We start from the raw sequence: 17,436 nt of genomic DNA on the forward strand, positions 1-17,436 counted from the left end.
TGTGGAACACTCCCCTGCTCAAGAAAATTAAGGAAGGTGTGATATTCTAAAATCCCCAAAACACTGGAATGGTCTTAATTCCAAATGACAGCACCACTGTTTACTCGCTTTGTTACCAATATCTGTTAGTTCCTCTGTGTTTTTAAAACCCCAGGCTGTATTTCGAAAATAAAATACATGTTTGTTTAACAGGTATCCAGCAATAATACCTGATAAGACTGAGCAGTTTTTTCCTAGACTCACAACAATATTTCAGGTTTGGCTGGAAAACCACAAAAAGTGAAGACTTCAACTATTAAATTGGCCTCAGAGTGAACCTAGAGAGTAAACACAGGAGCACAACACAACTAGGACACTTTCTTAAAGGCACCATGTTACACATTTTATTTCTTAGTGATATATCAAATTAGTAAAACCTGGATTCCCACAGACTCTTTAATAAGCAGAAACATTCATCTGCAAACCATGACATCAATTCTGACTTTAGGTTACAATTTATAGACAAAACAGATCTGACCAAAAAAAACCAAGGGTTTATGTTTAGTCTACCAACAGATTCAGTACATAAAACACAGAATCAATAAAGATATTTATGTTCAGAAATAGTCTTTAACCTACAGATAATCATATGCTACCGATGCGGTTAAATGTTGGCACTCCAACCAACGCAATGGCAAATGTTTACATAATTTTCCCCAAAGCATTTATTACTGAAATAAATTTTGATTTATTTTCCCTATATCTACAGATCAGCAGCTGGTTTATCTATGGAGGCTAATGGCAACTTCTGTTCAAGTACAGCGCCCTGTATAGCTACAAATATTTCAGTCCCTGTGATAGTCACCATGTACAATATATGTGGGTGAAAAGGAGCAGGCTGAGGCTCCACACCTAGAAGGTCAGGACCAGCGGCAGCAGGATGGAGGCAGCGGTGCCGAAGAGGAAAGGCGGGGACTGGGTAGCTGCTCCGCTCAACATGTACTCCACCCGGGACCAGGAACCATTGTTGGGCAGCGGCTGGATCCCTAGTACGCTGCACATTAAGTTGTACACGTCCACTGTGCGGATTGGAGCGGCCTTAAGATTCTTCTTGAAATCTTCAACAATGAAAAAACACACAAGTCACTGCACAATATAGATTAATTTAGCTCCCATGTAAAACAGTGAGCATACATGCCCCCAAATGCTTAACTGTTTACACCATGTACACTAGTGGCCAGAATTGTAGAAAAATGTTGCATTTTTGGCATTACGCTTTAAAAGTTACTACGTGATAAACACAAACAAAGAATGTTTACAACTAGCATACACTGGATGATTAAGTAACTGGAGTATCTGGAATCAAATTCTGCAGTCTCAAAAAACTGGAAGTGTTTCCACAATTTTGGCCACTAGTGTATAATTCCTTACGCATTCGGTGGTTGTTTACCAGGCTCTCTTAGCTGCACTGAGGATTTTTTAACCCACTGGAACAGTCACCTTTGTGAACATGAAATGCTCATTTCTAATTGTGTCAGGACAGGGAGTAGCAGTAGGTTTTGTTGAGCCTGTTCAGAACTTTAAAAAAGTTGTTTGCTAGTCTGCTTTTGATAATTGTCTTCAATGTTACGGTCGTACTTCAGCTCACAGACAGATGGACTAAGATTTTCCTGTGTAATTCTACAGTATAGAGGAAAATTCATGGTTTACTTAATGGTGGAAAATGGCCCAGAGCCCCATGCAGCAAAACATCTCCAAAGAACGTTACCTACCAGCATGCTTCACATATTAATGTGAGGTTCCTACGATGGAACGCAGCACTATGTTTTTCCACCTACAGAGGTACCCATGTCTTTGTTCTTCCTCTCAGACTCCCTTTATATACTAATACAACCTACAAAATCATCTCAGCAAATAAAATGTGAACAATAGGATAGGGTGTAATTTGCGAGGTGTTACATTCTGTTTTCACAACAATGTATATGATTTTATACAAAGGTTTTCAATTAAATGATAAAGTTTAAAGGAAAAAGGACACACTGTCCACCTGTGTGTTAGACTTTTGACCCTCTGAATACGACTCTTGAGTATGTAACGGAGGACATACTATAGATCGAAGAACAGTCATGGACTACTAAGCACTGGTTGTAAGTTGCTCTGGAAAAGAGCATCTAATGTAAAGGCTGCTGCTGTTTGAACTGTCTTCTAGATACCTGACACACCCAGAGTTAGGGTGAAGAGCAACTAACACACCTACATTGTTAGAAGGGTCATCAGCTTTCCCTTTAGATAAGATTAAGCTGTTTTGCAAATTCATATTCGTCACTGTTACTCATTGACTGCCTCCTGAAAATACATAAGAGGAACTATCTGAGTGTGCTCATTGAAGACAGCATGAAAGCATGCTTGCTTTCATGCTGCAGTTTGAATGAAGCCCATTTCTTTGTACTGATTCCACAACAAATGCACTACAGTGGTGACTGCGGTTCACGAACGCTGTGGTCTACGAACAAATTGGTTCGCGACCAAAAATTTTGTGAAAATCATGCTTTGGTTCACGTACAAAATTGGGTCGATGAACAGATTCTTCGACCAGATCCCTTTTTTATACTAGTGTAGCACCGGTGGGGCACATATCCCAGCATGCCCCGCGTGCAATTATAAATAGAAGGACCACAACAGGCAACCAACGAGCACCGAACCCAAATACACAGACGGAAACCACAAGGTTGTCAGACGCTGAACTGCAAGGTGCACACCCAGTGTTTTTATACTATAAAAACCAGAAAATTAATTAACAAAAATTATTATTTGCTAGGCTTGTGAATGAATTAATCGAATTTCAGTGCTTTCTTATGGGAAAAATTGCCTTGGTTCGCATACAAATTGGCTCACGACCGCTTTCCTGGAACGGATTGTGTTTCTGAACCGCAGGCATCACTGTACTGTACTTCTTGCAACAAGATGATTTAAGGGTGTGGTTGGCTTGTGGTGGAAAACAGACCAAATCCAGCAAAGCTTGACTGGTGGTAGTCGAGTGAAGCCTACTGGTTTACCTGGTCCACGAGCCAGAAAGAATCCCCTCATGTCCAGGAACTCGTTATCATAGCCGTGCCATCCATGTTGCCAGCCGTTCCCAGTGCCGTTCTGCCAGTAAGGCAGCTTTGCTATGCTCTGCGAATGAAGGTACAGTGTGAACACAGGGCTCTGTGGGCCTTACAGCACCCATTCCTCACTGGGATCCTGGTCAGCATCTTCTCATCTGCACCATGACCGCGCCCCTCAAGCCTCCTTAAACTGCAGTGCTTACTGCCTCTGACACTCTATGCCATTACATCCACCCATTGTTCTGTGGATAGTTCACCTCTCGAAAAACAAGGGATGAGTGTCAGTCTTTTTCCATCAAGCCTTGATGGCACCAGAACAATCGGCCCGTTGAGAAAATAGTGGAATATTTACCTCAGTAATGAACCATCCAGGGTCAGCCACAAGGGTCAATGCGGCAACAAACTTCCCACCCTTGTAATGGAATCGCTGTGGAATTTCTGGTTTCTTGTACACCTTCATGTTCCTTGCAATGCTGAGATTTCTGTAAACCTTAAATATACAGCAAACACAATACAATTTTTCTATCCTACCTGACTTCTGATGAGCCTCACCTGTTCCTGGTATTTACCTGAGAGCAGGTGTGGCTCATCAGAAGGCAGGATAGCCCTCCAGGACGTTAGTTGGAGACCCCTGGTATAAATGGTCATGCAGTTTCATTTTAAACACAAAATGGATCAAAGCAGAATGGAACAAGGTCAGGGGCGGCATGGTGGTGCAGTGGTTAGCACTGTCGCCTCACACCTCTGGGACCCGGGTTCGAGTCTCCGCCTGGGTCACATGTGTGTGGAGTTTGCATGTTCTCCCCGTGTCGTCGTGGGGTTTCCTCCAGGTACTCCGGTTTCCCCCCACAGTCCAAAAACATGCTGAGGCTAATTGGAGTTGCTGAATTGCCCGTAGGTGTGCATGTGTGAGTGAATGGTGTGTGAGTGTGCCCTGCGATGGGCTGGCCCCCCATCCTGGGTTGTTCCCTGCCTCGTGCCCATTGATTCCGGGATAGGCTCCGGACCCCCCACAACCCAATAGGATGAGCGGTTTGGAAAATGGATGGCTGGATGGATGGAACAAGGTCAGAGAGGATATGCGAGAGGAGGAGGAGGAGAAAGAAGAAGAAGTGGACGAGAACAAAGACAACCGAGAACAGTGGTCAGTCGTGAAATTAGAGCCACTATTGTAGACCATGTGATTAATCATGGTCTCTATGTGTGAGGCTGGCCTTGGGGTGCAGCCAAGGATTTCAAGACCATGGGTAACATCAATTATTCAAACATTCAGGAAGGAATATCTTTATGTACAAAAAAACATTGCCTATCTGTATTTGTATGTGTAGGCCACAATACACACAGTAATCATGTTCAAATTTATAGTAGTACAGTTAAAATACTGAAATACTGCAGCTGATGGGCGAGGCAAGATCTTCACAGCAGAGCAGGAAGCAGAGATTGCTCCTCTGCACCATCTGAACAATGCAATTAGATTGTGGGAGATACCGGCTGCTGTATTTGTAGACCATGCAATATATTCAACAGCATCCGTTCAGTCAGTATATCACCTATTGATAGGATCTTGAAACGAAACAACTTAAGCATGAAAGAAATCTACAGAGTGCCATTCAAGAGGAACAAGGACCACGTAAAGGAGCTGAGATATCGATATGTACAGGTAATGAGCCAGAGTTGTGCATTCACCATGCGTTTACTGTAACACATAGTCTGTGCAGGGCCTGTTCCATTTCACATGCTTTCATCTTTTGGGATGGTTGTTGTGGTTTTAGAGGATCATGGAACTGGAGTCCAGTGCTGAACCACCTACATTCCTTTTTGTGGATGAAGCTGGCTTCAATCTGGCCAAGCCCAGGCGGCGTGGGAGGATTATCATTGGGCACAGGGCAACAGTACAGATACCAGGGAAGAGAGGTACAAGGTCACTACTGTATGTTTGCAGCTATATCAGACAATGCTCCTGTATCATACATCCCAACAACTGGGCAATAAAATGTTGCAAGACTTGCTGAATTTCTGGATGAGCTTCACAGACTATTACTGGTGTCTGAAGGGCGAGAGCTTTCTAGGGTCCCTGTCCAGCATTATGTAGTAATATGAGACAATGTTCCATTCCGTCACACAGCCATAGTAACGGGCTGGTTTAGGGCTCATCCAAATATGTCAATAGAATTTCTACCTCCTTGTTCTCCATTCCTCAATACAGTTAAGGAATTCTTTTCGGCCTGGCGATGGAAAGTATATGATCAACGCCTCTATGAGGAAGTGTCACTTTTTAGGTGCCATGATGGAGGCATGTATGGCAACCTCAGCATCAGACGTCCAGGGCCGGATCAGACATGCTCAGAGATTTGCAGACAAAGCTATAAAATATATTGTATATTTATTATTATTTATTAGTGAAAAATATTGAGTGTATTTTTAGTAAATGTTAAGTGAATAACATGCAAATGTAGAAAATCTCAGTGTTTGTGAAAACTTTTGATTGGCAACGTATTTTGAACTATTTTATCTGCACAAAGTTAGAGACAAGCATTATTTTGGACTGAAGAAAATATTATTTTAATTCATTTAGAAGATATGAATGAAATACTCTGGAATTCAGTTTCCTCACTTGAATTATAAAGTATATTAAAATGAGACGTGAATAAGTGCATTATGTAGAGTTATTTTATGTACTCATTTATCACAAGTAGAGTCATTCTCAAAGTACCATGGTGTTCAATTTGACTCACCGACTCAAACTTGGCTGGTTTGGGCCACAGACTGACAACAGGTCCCCTGTCCATCATCTTTATAATGTCAGACATGTTGATGTACAGCTGGAGCTCGATGACTTTCTCCATCCACTGTATGTCAGTCATACCGTGGTCAGAGAACATCATAATATTAAGGTCTTCCTGCATGTTTTTCTCCTGGGGAAAACAAACCCAGAGACAGTTACCAATCCATGGAGTCGTTTCAGTGGCCTGGTACATGACATCAATGACATTTTGAGGCCTGTATATCACCCATACACCTATACTATGTGGACAAAAGTATTGGAACACACCCCTTAGTCATTGAATTCAGGTGTTTCTTTAGACCCATTGCCACAGGTGTATATAATCAAGCACCTAGCCATGCAGTCCGGTTTACAAACATCCGTGAAAGAATGGGTCATTCTGAAGAGCTCAGGGAATTCGAGCATGGTACTGTGATAGGATACCACCTATCTGTGAAACTTCTTCCCTGTTAGATATGTCATGGTCAACTATAAGTCATACTACTGCAGAGTGGAAGTGTTGAGGAACAACGGAAAATCAACCACAAAGTGGTAGATCATGTAAAGTAACAGAGCAGGGTCACTGAGATTGAGGTGCATACTGTACTGCGTAAAATGGATCGGGACCTTCAGGGAATGGGCTTCCATGGCCAAGCAGCTCCATGCAAGCCTCACATCTCCCAACGTAATGCCAAAGGTTGGGTGATGTAGTGTAAAGCTCACTGCCACTGGAAACGTGTTCTGTGGAGTGATGAATCACGCTTCTCTGTCTTGCAGTCTGATGGATGAGTCTGGGTTTGGCAGATACATTGCCTGATTGCATTGTGCCAACTGTAAAGTTTGGTGAACAAAGGATAGTGGTATGGGGCTGTTTTTTGGACAATCCTAAAGTTTCCAACTTTGTGGGAAGAGTTTGGAGGAAAGCACTTTTGGTTGGCTGAGTTTGGTGTGGTAGAACTTTACTGCCTCACACGGAGCCCTGACCTCAGCCCAGTCAAACACCTATGAGATGAACAAGAATGGAGAGCGTGAGCCAGGCCTTCACATCCAACATCAGTACCTGACCTCACAAATGCTCTTCTGGACAAATGGGCAAAAATTCCCATAGACACACTCCAAAATCTTGTAGAAAGCCTTCCCAAGAAAGTGGCAGCTGTTACAGTTGCAAAGGAGGGACCAACTTCATATTTCAAATCCATATGCCTATGGATTTAGAATGGGATGCCATAAAAGTTCCTGTAAGTGTAATGGCCAGATGTCCCAATACTTTTGTCCATATAGTGTATTTTCAATGGCCATATTCCCCATTATACATAATTATTTTCTAAGAAAGTCCCAGATCATTCTTGCTGACCTTGATCTTCCTGTTCAATGTCTGAAGCGCGATGTCCAGGTTTAAGATCGCGGTCTTCACCTGGGGGGACTGAGGGCCATGGTGGTGTCCCTCCACATCAATATTCTCATAGTATACTGTTGCCATGGCGACCTTCCCCCTACTGATGAGGGACATATGATCAGCTTGGTTTAAAGACGCTCTTTCCACCAAAATATGATAGACTGACGGAGAGGTGATCCCAATGCCCAATGTTCAAACTTTAAAATATGTAACTGCACAGTGAAAAGGTGAAGATACACATATTTTTTGAGCAATGTTGCTGGGCAATCCCCAGCCAGGTGATATAAAGGGCAACTCATCTAGATCTGGATGATCGGAAAAAGTTACTGTACGAACAGAAATGGCAATGTGGCCAAGCATCACAAGTCAGCAACATTACCCTGCAACAATTCTCAAAAGGTTGCCCCATGTATCGACACCTTAAGGCTAATACAACACTGATGTGGCGTCAAGCTACACTGATAGCCCTTTAAGAAATGGCTCCTTCGCCTGACCTCCATGAAGACACATCACCTGTAGGAGTCTGACGCCATTTTCATTTTGCTGCTGCAGTTATTTAACTCCTGTATCAAATTCTAATTGACAGTCTATATATTTTTTTTTTCTTGGAGGGTGGTGGTTCACACCCCAATGGGTCCTGTCCACCTGGGGGAACTGAGTGACACTAGATGTAGCTGGACTGAATTAACTAAACAGTCTCCACAAGTGACCCCACAAGTGACTGGAGATCCGTGGCAAACTTTATGAAGCAGCAAGATATATCAGCTAAAGAACACGGGCAATAAGAGTGAGGTAAAAATGCATCAGTTCATTCTGGATGGCCTCCCTTACCGTAGTGCATTGAGAGCGTGCTCAATGGCATCCGTAAAGTTCTGTCCTGATGGGTTGTAGGCATACTCCTCACAGAATGCCGGACGCACCCCCAGAATTGATACCTCACAGCCTAATTAAAACAAAAAACACGTGTTGCGTGCATCAACGTTTTCTCATGTTACGTCGACCTTTGTGATGCACACTTAGAAAGCAAAGAAATGTGAAGGTTGACATCTTCCATCTGTAGTACCTGTTATCCGTTTGTAATAATACCATAGTTCAATCTTTATGGATAGTTTTATGCTGTATCGGCATTTTTACGCATTCGTCAGTCATCGTATTAAAGATACTTTAGCTCCTTTTTCATTATTTACCATCTAGAGATTCTTTAAAATGGATTTATCAACTTTGAAATCATTTTTTTATTATTATTTAATTTGTCAATAACAGAGGACTGTTGAGTACTTCGTATCCTTTTACAGGTTACCATAGCTGAAAGTAGGTTACCAATGGGTGTGAGGACATTTGTAATTAATAATAATTGACACTTTTATTGATCCCTGTAGGGAAATTGCCTTAACGCCTCCCACAACTTGCTCTTTTTCCATAAAGGAAGTTGTCTGTGAAGGGCTGCCTCCTGTAGCAGCGCCCAGGGAGCTGGGGGTTAAGGGCTACTTAATTTTTTGTGGTGTAGACAAATCATACCTCTTTATGTTCAAGATTATACACTTAACCGGCCTGATCTAACCTGATGCTGAGAAAATTGCAACCAATCACAGTATTATTTATCTGGTTTCTGATATTCTGGCACTATTATTAATATTATTATTATTATTATTATTGCCAGGTTCGAGTCTCCGCCTGGGTTACATGTGTGCGGAGTTTGCATGTTCTCCCCATGTCGTCGTGGGGTTTCCTCCGGGTACTCCGGTTTCCCCCCACAGTCCAAAAACATGCTGAGGCTAATTGGAGTCGCTAAATTGCCCATAGGTGTGCATGTGTGAGTGAATGGTGTGTGAGTGTGCCCTGCGATGGGCTGGCCCCCCATCCTGGGTTGTTCCCTGCCTCGTGCCCATTGCTTCCGGGATAGGCTCCGGACCCCCCGCGACCCAATAGGATAAGCGGTTTGGAAAATGGATGGATGGATGGATTCTTATTATTACCGGGTTCGAGTCTCCGCCTGGGTTACATGTATGTGGAGTTTGCATTTTCTCCCCATGTCGTCGTGGGGTTTCCTCCGGGTACTCCGGTTTCCCCCCACAGTCCAAAAACATGCTGAGGCTAATTGGACTTGCTAAATTGCCCGTAGGTGTGCATGTGTGAGTGAATGGTGTGTGAGTGTGCCCTGCGATGGGCTGGCCCCCCATCCTGGGTTGTTCCCTGCCTCGTGCCCATTGCTTCCAGGATAGGCTCCGGACCCCCTGCGACCCAGTAGGATAAGCGGTTTGGAAAATGGATGGATGGATATACAAGGCACTGTACTTGAACAGAAGTTGCCATTGGCCCCAGTAGCTAAAACAGCTACTGTCATTGGCTGATCTGTAGATAATAAAAGAAGATGTATTTTGCTAATAAATGCTGCAGAATGTTGAATCTATTGTTATCGAACCCCTCGCCTATCACATAGAGAAAGTGATGTCATATGTATCTGAAATGTAAAGACCAAGATCTTATGATTAAACATCTTTAAACTAATTCATGTTTCCCTGTTGATCGTTCAACATCATTTCAACTTGAGAAGGAACATTGTCCATAAAGATCAATGTCTTTCAAAGACGTCTTTCAAATGCTTGTCCTAACTCTGCACTGGACAAGAGGGTAAGGAAAATATATGGAAGGCTATCAACAAAACTTTTGACTCACCTGGCCAGTAATACATATAGACGTCTTTCTTCAGTTTCTGCATGGTCACCCAGAGGGGCTCCGAACCCTCCCACCACATCGGCAGGCGGCTGTCCGGATTTGTACCGATGTTGAACTCCTTCAGCGAGGTTTGATCCCACATGTAATTCCCCGTCATCTGGTGCACTTCACAGTGCCGCCCTGAAGCGCATTAAAGACGTTGACATTGTCAGATTCATATTTGTGGGCCCTTGATGCAAGATGAGCAGAAACATGAAAAACAGGCTTGCCAAGCTTTCGTACAAAAAATTTGGTGCAATAACGTGAATCTACACTAAGCCTGTATACAGGCCGTCCTTCCTTACCTCTACTTACGAACTTTCACACTTACGAAGGAAGAGGACTATAAGCCCAAATTGCGTTCTTTAGGCTCCCATTTCCTGTCTGCAACATCAAAGTTTGTTCTATGCACCAATTCTACCTAGTACGAACCATGTGTTCACCTGATTTCACTGGCTCCTGTACTGCTTCCCCATGCCGAATACGTGACAGAATGATCGGACTCGGAAAACATACTCTAACACACTTAAGACTTAAATACACAGAACTGATTAACACAACTAGAAACAGCTGATGATACAGGGATTCCACATGGGGTAGCATCTGATTATGAAATAATATTTTGAAAGATTAATTGCATTAACTGTGGGGTGGCATGGTGGTGCAGTGGTTAGCACTGTTTGTTCCACACCTCTGGGACCCGGGTTTGAGTCTCCGCCTGGGTCACATGTGTGTGGAGTTTGCATGTTCTCCCCATGTCATCGTGGGGTTTCCTCCGGGTACTCCGGTTTCCCCCCACAGTCCAAAGACATGCTGAGACTAATTGGAGTTGCTAAATTGTGCATTTGTGAGTGACTGGTGTGTGAGTGAATGGTGTGTGAGTGTGTCCTGCGATGGGCTGGCCCCCCATCCTGGGTTGTTCCCCACCTCATGCCTGTAGCTTCCGGGATAGGCTCTGAACCCTCCGTGACCCCGATGGATGGATGGATGGATGGATGGATGGATGGATGGATGGATGGAATTGCATTAACTTTGAGAAGACCATCAGGTAATGCTGGCTAAGGTTTTGTGAACATTCTCTGTTAGCTGGGAAAATGTAGTTAAAGGGAAATGTACTCCTTCATGTTGAATACACAAAGCTAGTAATGTGCATTTGTGCATTTGTGAGTTACTTCAAAAATCCCTTGTTCATTGCAATACTTGGTCACAAGTGACCCCGGCACTGCCGGCGATAACAATTTAAGCACATCTTTTGTTGCTGGTCCTCATGGACCATTAGACAGAAATGTTGTGTAATTAGGACAGGGCTTCAGAGGGTTAGTGATGCAAACATTGGATCAGGCTTCATATTTCCAACTCAGTCATTCTGAACAAACTTCTTTTATCAAACCGTTTTGAGTTCCAGTTAAGGTACGTTGTTCTGCTCTGTTATTAGTCGCAGAACTTACACTTACTTAACAGTACTTATTCAGCTGGATCTTATTTGGAAAATCATTTTTAATACTTTCAGTACACTGGTAACTGCACTGTGTTGCCATTATCACTGTCTAGACATGCAGGTCCACACAGACCATTGAACCAATATTGTTTTTCTTCAGTGTGGTCCCCCTCAGGATGTTCAGACAAAGGTGTTAGATTAATTTTCCTAAGTTGCTGACATACAGGTGATGTTAGGCTACACTCTCTGTAGTTATTCTTACATTTAGACAGAATTACAGTTGGCTAGCTTTAATTGGCCGTCCAATGGCAAACAAAGATTACGCCAAACTTTTTCCCCATAATTCCCTAAACCTACTTTGTCTTTTATAGAACTTGTGCCGGTCCTCGCTAAGGCTCTGAAACGGCGATTGAAAGAATGTGCCGTTGACTCCTCCCTCTTCCTTTGTGCCCGATTGTGTCCTAACATGGCGCTGAGGGGCCTTACAGCAGGTCAGCTCTGGCCTCTTTGTTCAATCACGTTGTTTCTGTGCGGATTCTCCTTCGACCGATACGCTGCATTGTCAAGCGGAATGTGATTTATCAAAACAGCCGATGCCTGCCAATCTACCAGGCCGCCTTCTTGAGTTAAGATTTCCGCTGCCTCTTGTTATGCTCTAAAAGTTTGCTGGCAACTGTTAAGACTCTTACGTATGCAAGAGGCCAGGTGCAGTTAAACATCTATTGGGTTGGTGTTGGTCTAATCATAGTAACATAACAGCTGTTCTGAATATTGTTAGATTCCATTATTTCAGCCTTAAGCGAGGAACCAGGCCAGAGGTTCTCTCTTGGAGAGGAAGAAGTTTACAGTACTTCCAGGTGATGTTCTCTGGTGCAGTAGATGTTCTTACACACAGCCTTCACAACCTTCTTCTCCTAACTTTTGTGTGATACCTGCCTTTTTTTACAGTCTACTATTAAAGGAGGCCACACAAGCTAAGATTTCTGTGTTATGGAGCAACAGAACAACCAGTAATATGACAAAGTAACACAGCACAATCCTACATGAGTCAAGATCTTCGCTAAGAGCTTTTTGAGCTTTTTTATGATACTGTATTGATCCTAGTGGGGATGGTCTCTTTTTACCAACCCCATCTTGTGACATTCATGTAGGTGAGATCAAGTTCAGCAGCGAAGGGCAGCCATCTGCAGCAGCACCCATGGAGCTGGGGGTTATGGGTCTTGCTCAAGGGCCCTCAGCCCTCACTATTCTGAGCTGTCTATGCTGAGGCCAGGCTCAAACCAACAACCTTCTGATCACAGACACAGAGGCTTAGCCAACTCAGTCACACACTTCTGAGTCAGCAGCGAACGCACCACTGCGGTAGCAACACTACTCGCTATTGAAGATCGTGCTTGATCACAGCCAGGCAGGAACCTCGAGATAAAAGAGCAGGAACCACAAGCTGATGAATGACTTGGTTCCTTGATCATCCTGCATTGTGGCAGACTAATTGCTCAGCCTTTGCTGATTTGCATTGGATAGCATCTTGCCTTTCGGTCTCAATAGAGAGTGAGGGCTGCTTTTCTGTTTACCATTGCTATTACAGGAGGCCACACATGCTAGAATTTCTGTTACAAAGTAATAGAACAACCAATAATGCAACAAAGTAACATAGCAAAATACTACAATATCCATGCTTCAACCCTTGCTGTGGAGTAATTTGTCCTGACCATGATACTAAGAGCAAAGACCCACTTCAGTGACTGTGCTGTTTTCTGCCTCTCTGACAGCCCATTGGAGTGGCCCACAATCAGGCCTGGAGAGGGAGGCGCGGGTCGGTGTTTGTGCTGCACACAATGGTACCAGTGTGAAAGAGCTAGCTCCAGTGAGGAGCCGGCTTTCCCTTGGCTGGGAGTCCCTAGCGTGTCCCTGTCCCAGACAGCTGTACCAGGCTCTTTCCGCTCTATGGAGACATTTAGCCATCCAGGTTGCACATGTTACTCCAGGATGTTATATATAAAGTCTGATTTACCACAACTATTCTTGGAGCTGTATTACCTAACAACAAGCAAAATTAATATCATACTGTATTGCAGTAGTACTGAATGTAATAAGAAATTTCACACGTACTGTGCATTTTTTTTCTGCATGTCATTCGTTCATTAATGTTCCATTTGTCAGTGTTTCAGTGAACAGACCTCTTTCTGAATTGCCTGAATTGTAATCACTTTATGACCAAAGGTTATGCTAGCGGGAATCTTACACTGTAATCAATTTATTTTTGCACCAACCTAACATTCCTCTTCTCTATAGTCTCAAGTTGCACCACAAACTGACAAAAATAGATTCAATGACTGTTTGCGTGTTTTAGCTGCACAGAAAAAAATCATAAAAGTCTTTTGGTACAATTACATCAGAATGTTACGGCATGAACACGAAAGAACGAGCGCACAAACATCCAATAAAACTTGAAACTACAACAGCTGCAGCGATTTGTGTCTAAACTGATAGGTTTATGAATGCGAACGGGGCACCGCGCTGTTAAAGTTTATATATATACATATAAAAAATACTGAACACTGTAACACCGGAGGAGGACAGTTTATTCTTGCAACGCAGTAAAAAAAAACTTTTTTTGCAACTAAAAGTGTATAAATTAGTCTATAACGATCATGTTCACTCACTCTGCAGACCACATAGTAACAGCAGAGAAAGCCTTACCTGTCATTAGTGAGTAGTAATTAGGAAAGGAGAGACTTGGGAAATCGGGCGTCATGTAATCCACCTTAACGCCGTTATCCACTATTTCTCGGAACCCTGGCATGTTCTTCAGGTCGTCGATATAATCGTAACGGAAGCCGTCGATCAGAAATACCAGGAGTTTTCGGCTGCCGAAGCATTGTCCTGGTAAAAAGCAGACTATAATGAACGCACATGTTGATATTAGTCCTGCCATCCCGTCATCTGACTCTCCTCTGGTCAGCAGTGTTCTGGCCAGCGATCGCTGAGAAATAAGCCAGGGCGGGGTTTCTTTTTCCAGTTTTCTGCTGTGTGTGATTACATCAGCGGACAATAAATATATATATATACTTTCTGACTAATAATGAACAGACGTTTACGTAGTAACTGGATTTCTATTATGTATGTTGTTTTGGTAGTACCTGGAAGATACTCGGCAATATTACAAAGATCAAAACTAAATTCCTGCATTTTGCGTTATTTGTCTGTAGTTTGTTACTCAAGTGTTATTAGAATTAAAACGCTATACGCCTCGGTGTGTATCAACAGTCAATGCAGTCAGACAAAACTTTAAAAAGGTGTATTTTATGGTTATTAATCACAGAAAATCACTTTCGCTCTGTTTTTCCTCTTAGTTGAATAGGCTCGTGCATTAATCCCAGCGCGCGACAAATCGTCTGATGTTCTTTGCAAGTGTCAATGACTGTGATTCAGTCCAGAGGATATTAACACACGCAATATTTCCCTTTTTTGATTCAGTATTCATTAAGCCACATGATCCCTTCTACCTACATTGAGCCCATAACCTACATTGCTGCACCACATGGATAAATTCTATTAGGCTGCTATGGAAAAAAAACATACCTAACGCCTGGGGCTCTTAAATATGTAACCATAAGCAGAGAGGTTATTCAGTTATGTGTAATGATCAGCTCACATTATGGGCTTAAAAATGGACTTTGAATTTAAGTCAAACATCCAGTTAAATGACTGGAAACTTGTCTTCATGTGTGTGACCTGGGGATGTTCGAGGAAAACATCCATCCATCCATTTTCTGAAATCGCTTATCCTGTGCAGGGTCGTGGGGGGGTCCGGAGCCTATCCCGGAGGCTACGGCCATAGGGCATGGAACAACCCAGTATGGGGTGCCATCCCATCGCACGACACACCATTCACTCTCTCACACACACACCCCTATGGGGCAATTTGGAAACTCCAGTTAGCCTCAGCACGTTTTTGGACTGTTGGGGGGGGGGGACACCGGAGCACCCGGAGGAAACCCCACGATGACACGGGGAGAACATGCAAACTCCCACACACTTGGAACCCTGCCGGAGACTTGCACTTGGGTCCCAGAGGTATGAGGCAAGAGTGATAATTACTGCACCACGAAGAACATATTTCAGATAAAATATATTTCCTAGCAAATTACTACACTTAATGCTTAATGCGAAGTCCATAAGTGTAAATCAGTCCCACAATAAACCTCGTAATAAAACACGTTTTTAGATCGCAAAACGCGATTTTTGCATGTTAGGCTCAGACGTAATCATCCATTTCGCAACAAAGCAACTTTTACAATGCGCGCAGTTGCAGAGGGTGGGGCGGCAGTTCGGCGCGTCTTCTTCCATTTCACAGCGGCAATGTGCATGTTTGTGCAAAATGCAGTTTCATTTAGTATGTTTAGGTGTCACTATAAGGTTTCGGTAAATGGGTGTATGGATGGATGGACTTTGCTAGACAACTGGCTACTAATAAAATTAAAACATATTCTTTATGATTGCTTGGGGATTGCTCTGTGCGTGTAGAGTCTGTCACAGGGTTTCCTCCAGGTACTCTGGTTTCCGCCTGCAGTCCAGAAACATGCTGAGTTGAACTGGAGTTGCCAAATTGCCCACAGGTGTGACTGTATGCGCGAATGGTGTGTGTTTGAGTGTGCCTTGTGATGGGCATCCTGGGCTATTCCCTACCAGGTGCCCATAACTTTCGGAATAGGCCCCAGTGCCTCTATGTCCTGAATAGGATAAGTGGGTACAGGAAATGGGTGGATGGATGAACCTGCAGGAAATCCGAAAAGTCCACACCAGCACTGCTCACTCTAGCGATTTTTAGATGCAGCCTTTTGGCACTATTTCAGCAGCCAGGAAAAGGCTCATAACACGTCTCCAAATTTGGCAATCCAGGAAGTGATTGTTTATTTTTCGATAAAAAAAGCATTTTATTACATTTTTGCTTTTACATGTTTAGAATAATGCTACGTATAACTTGCCCTGTATTTCAAAGAGAGGATGAGGCGTCTTTGAAAAGGAATAGATTTCGATTGCACTTAAATGTTTTTCATGGTTAATGCATATCGGGGTTCCCCGATATTTTCGTTTTTCCTGGAGGACCACAAAGCCAAGGACCACTGCCCCCTATAAAATTTGCCTGCCTGATGAAAAAGCTGGGTTACGTGGTCAGAAAGATGATGCATGTCATTTGGCTCAACATCTGACCCATGCTTAACATGAAATCATACCAATTATACTCTTATACTGTAGCTTAAGCTTTAATTGGTCTGACATTGTGACATTAGGAACAGAGCAACAAATAACCAGCATTTAAGGGCAGTTTAACAGTGTCTTTCACAGTGTATGTATTACTTAGCGCTTGTGCTTTGGGTTTGATGTGAAGTTTGCAGCTGATCCATCGTCGGGTAGGCTAGTATCCCCGAGAAGTCACTTGTCTTGCGGTGTGGTGTGACAGCAACCATCTGTCCTGTCTGGGTGCCTCAGGTAACTGCTGTGCTGCGAAGGTGAAGTCGCTGTTTGTGGCAATGATTCTGGAACAGCAAAAATGTGACTCGGATTCCATGTCCTCCTTCCCATCTGATTCAATGATGTAGGTTTCCCTGCACATTTTCCTTGACCATTCTCATTGTATCCATGGGGGATCTGTAGTGTAACTACCTCACTTTCTGACAGTGGTCTAAGATGCTTGGTTGTTGTGTTGCACCTTTTGAGCTACATGACCTTCACCTGCCAGAAGCTTTGCTCTCATTGGAAGTATCCTTCTAATCTGCCTGTTGAGCCAAGATTTCTATCATTTTTCAGATGAAGGTCATTCATTCTGCTAACCCAATCGTATATTTTCTGGGCTGTAATCAAGTTCCATTATGTGAGACTATTTCATGCAGACTTCCAAGTAATGGGAAATGCCTTGATTTTTGTGATCCCCAATCTCCATGTCAGTATATCACATGGATATTACAATACCTCAAGGTGGGCGGAGGAGACACACTGCTTTACAAAGCTCAGCTGCATCTTGGCATTACTT

At 43.3% G+C, this 17,436-nt stretch overlaps 1 protein-coding gene across 1 annotated transcript; it reads right to left on the reverse strand.

Annotated features, from left to right (window-relative positions):
• Positions 1 to 356: 356 nt before the first annotated feature.
• LOC125705089 (glycerophosphocholine cholinephosphodiesterase ENPP6-like) lies at positions 357 to 14,386 on the reverse strand. Its single transcript, XM_048971437.1, has 8 exons — positions 14,103 to 14,386; positions 9,923 to 10,102; positions 8,078 to 8,189; positions 7,205 to 7,346; positions 5,822 to 6,001; positions 3,439 to 3,576; positions 3,036 to 3,153; positions 357 to 1,097 (listed from the first exon to the last, which is right to left on the reverse strand). The coding sequence occupies exons 1-8, from the start codon at positions 14,335 to 14,337 to the stop codon at positions 892 to 894; spliced, it is 1,311 nt and encodes a 436-aa protein (XP_048827394.1). The 5' UTR covers positions 14,338 to 14,386; the 3' UTR covers positions 357 to 891.
• Between the last annotated feature and the right edge of the window lie 3,050 nt (positions 14,387 to 17,436).

The sequence above is a fragment of the Brienomyrus brachyistius genome, chromosome 12 (assembly GCF_023856365.1).
Source record: "Brienomyrus brachyistius isolate T26 chromosome 12, BBRACH_0.4, whole genome shotgun sequence".
Taxonomy (NCBI): Eukaryota; Metazoa; Chordata; class Actinopteri; order Osteoglossiformes; family Mormyridae; genus Brienomyrus; species Brienomyrus brachyistius.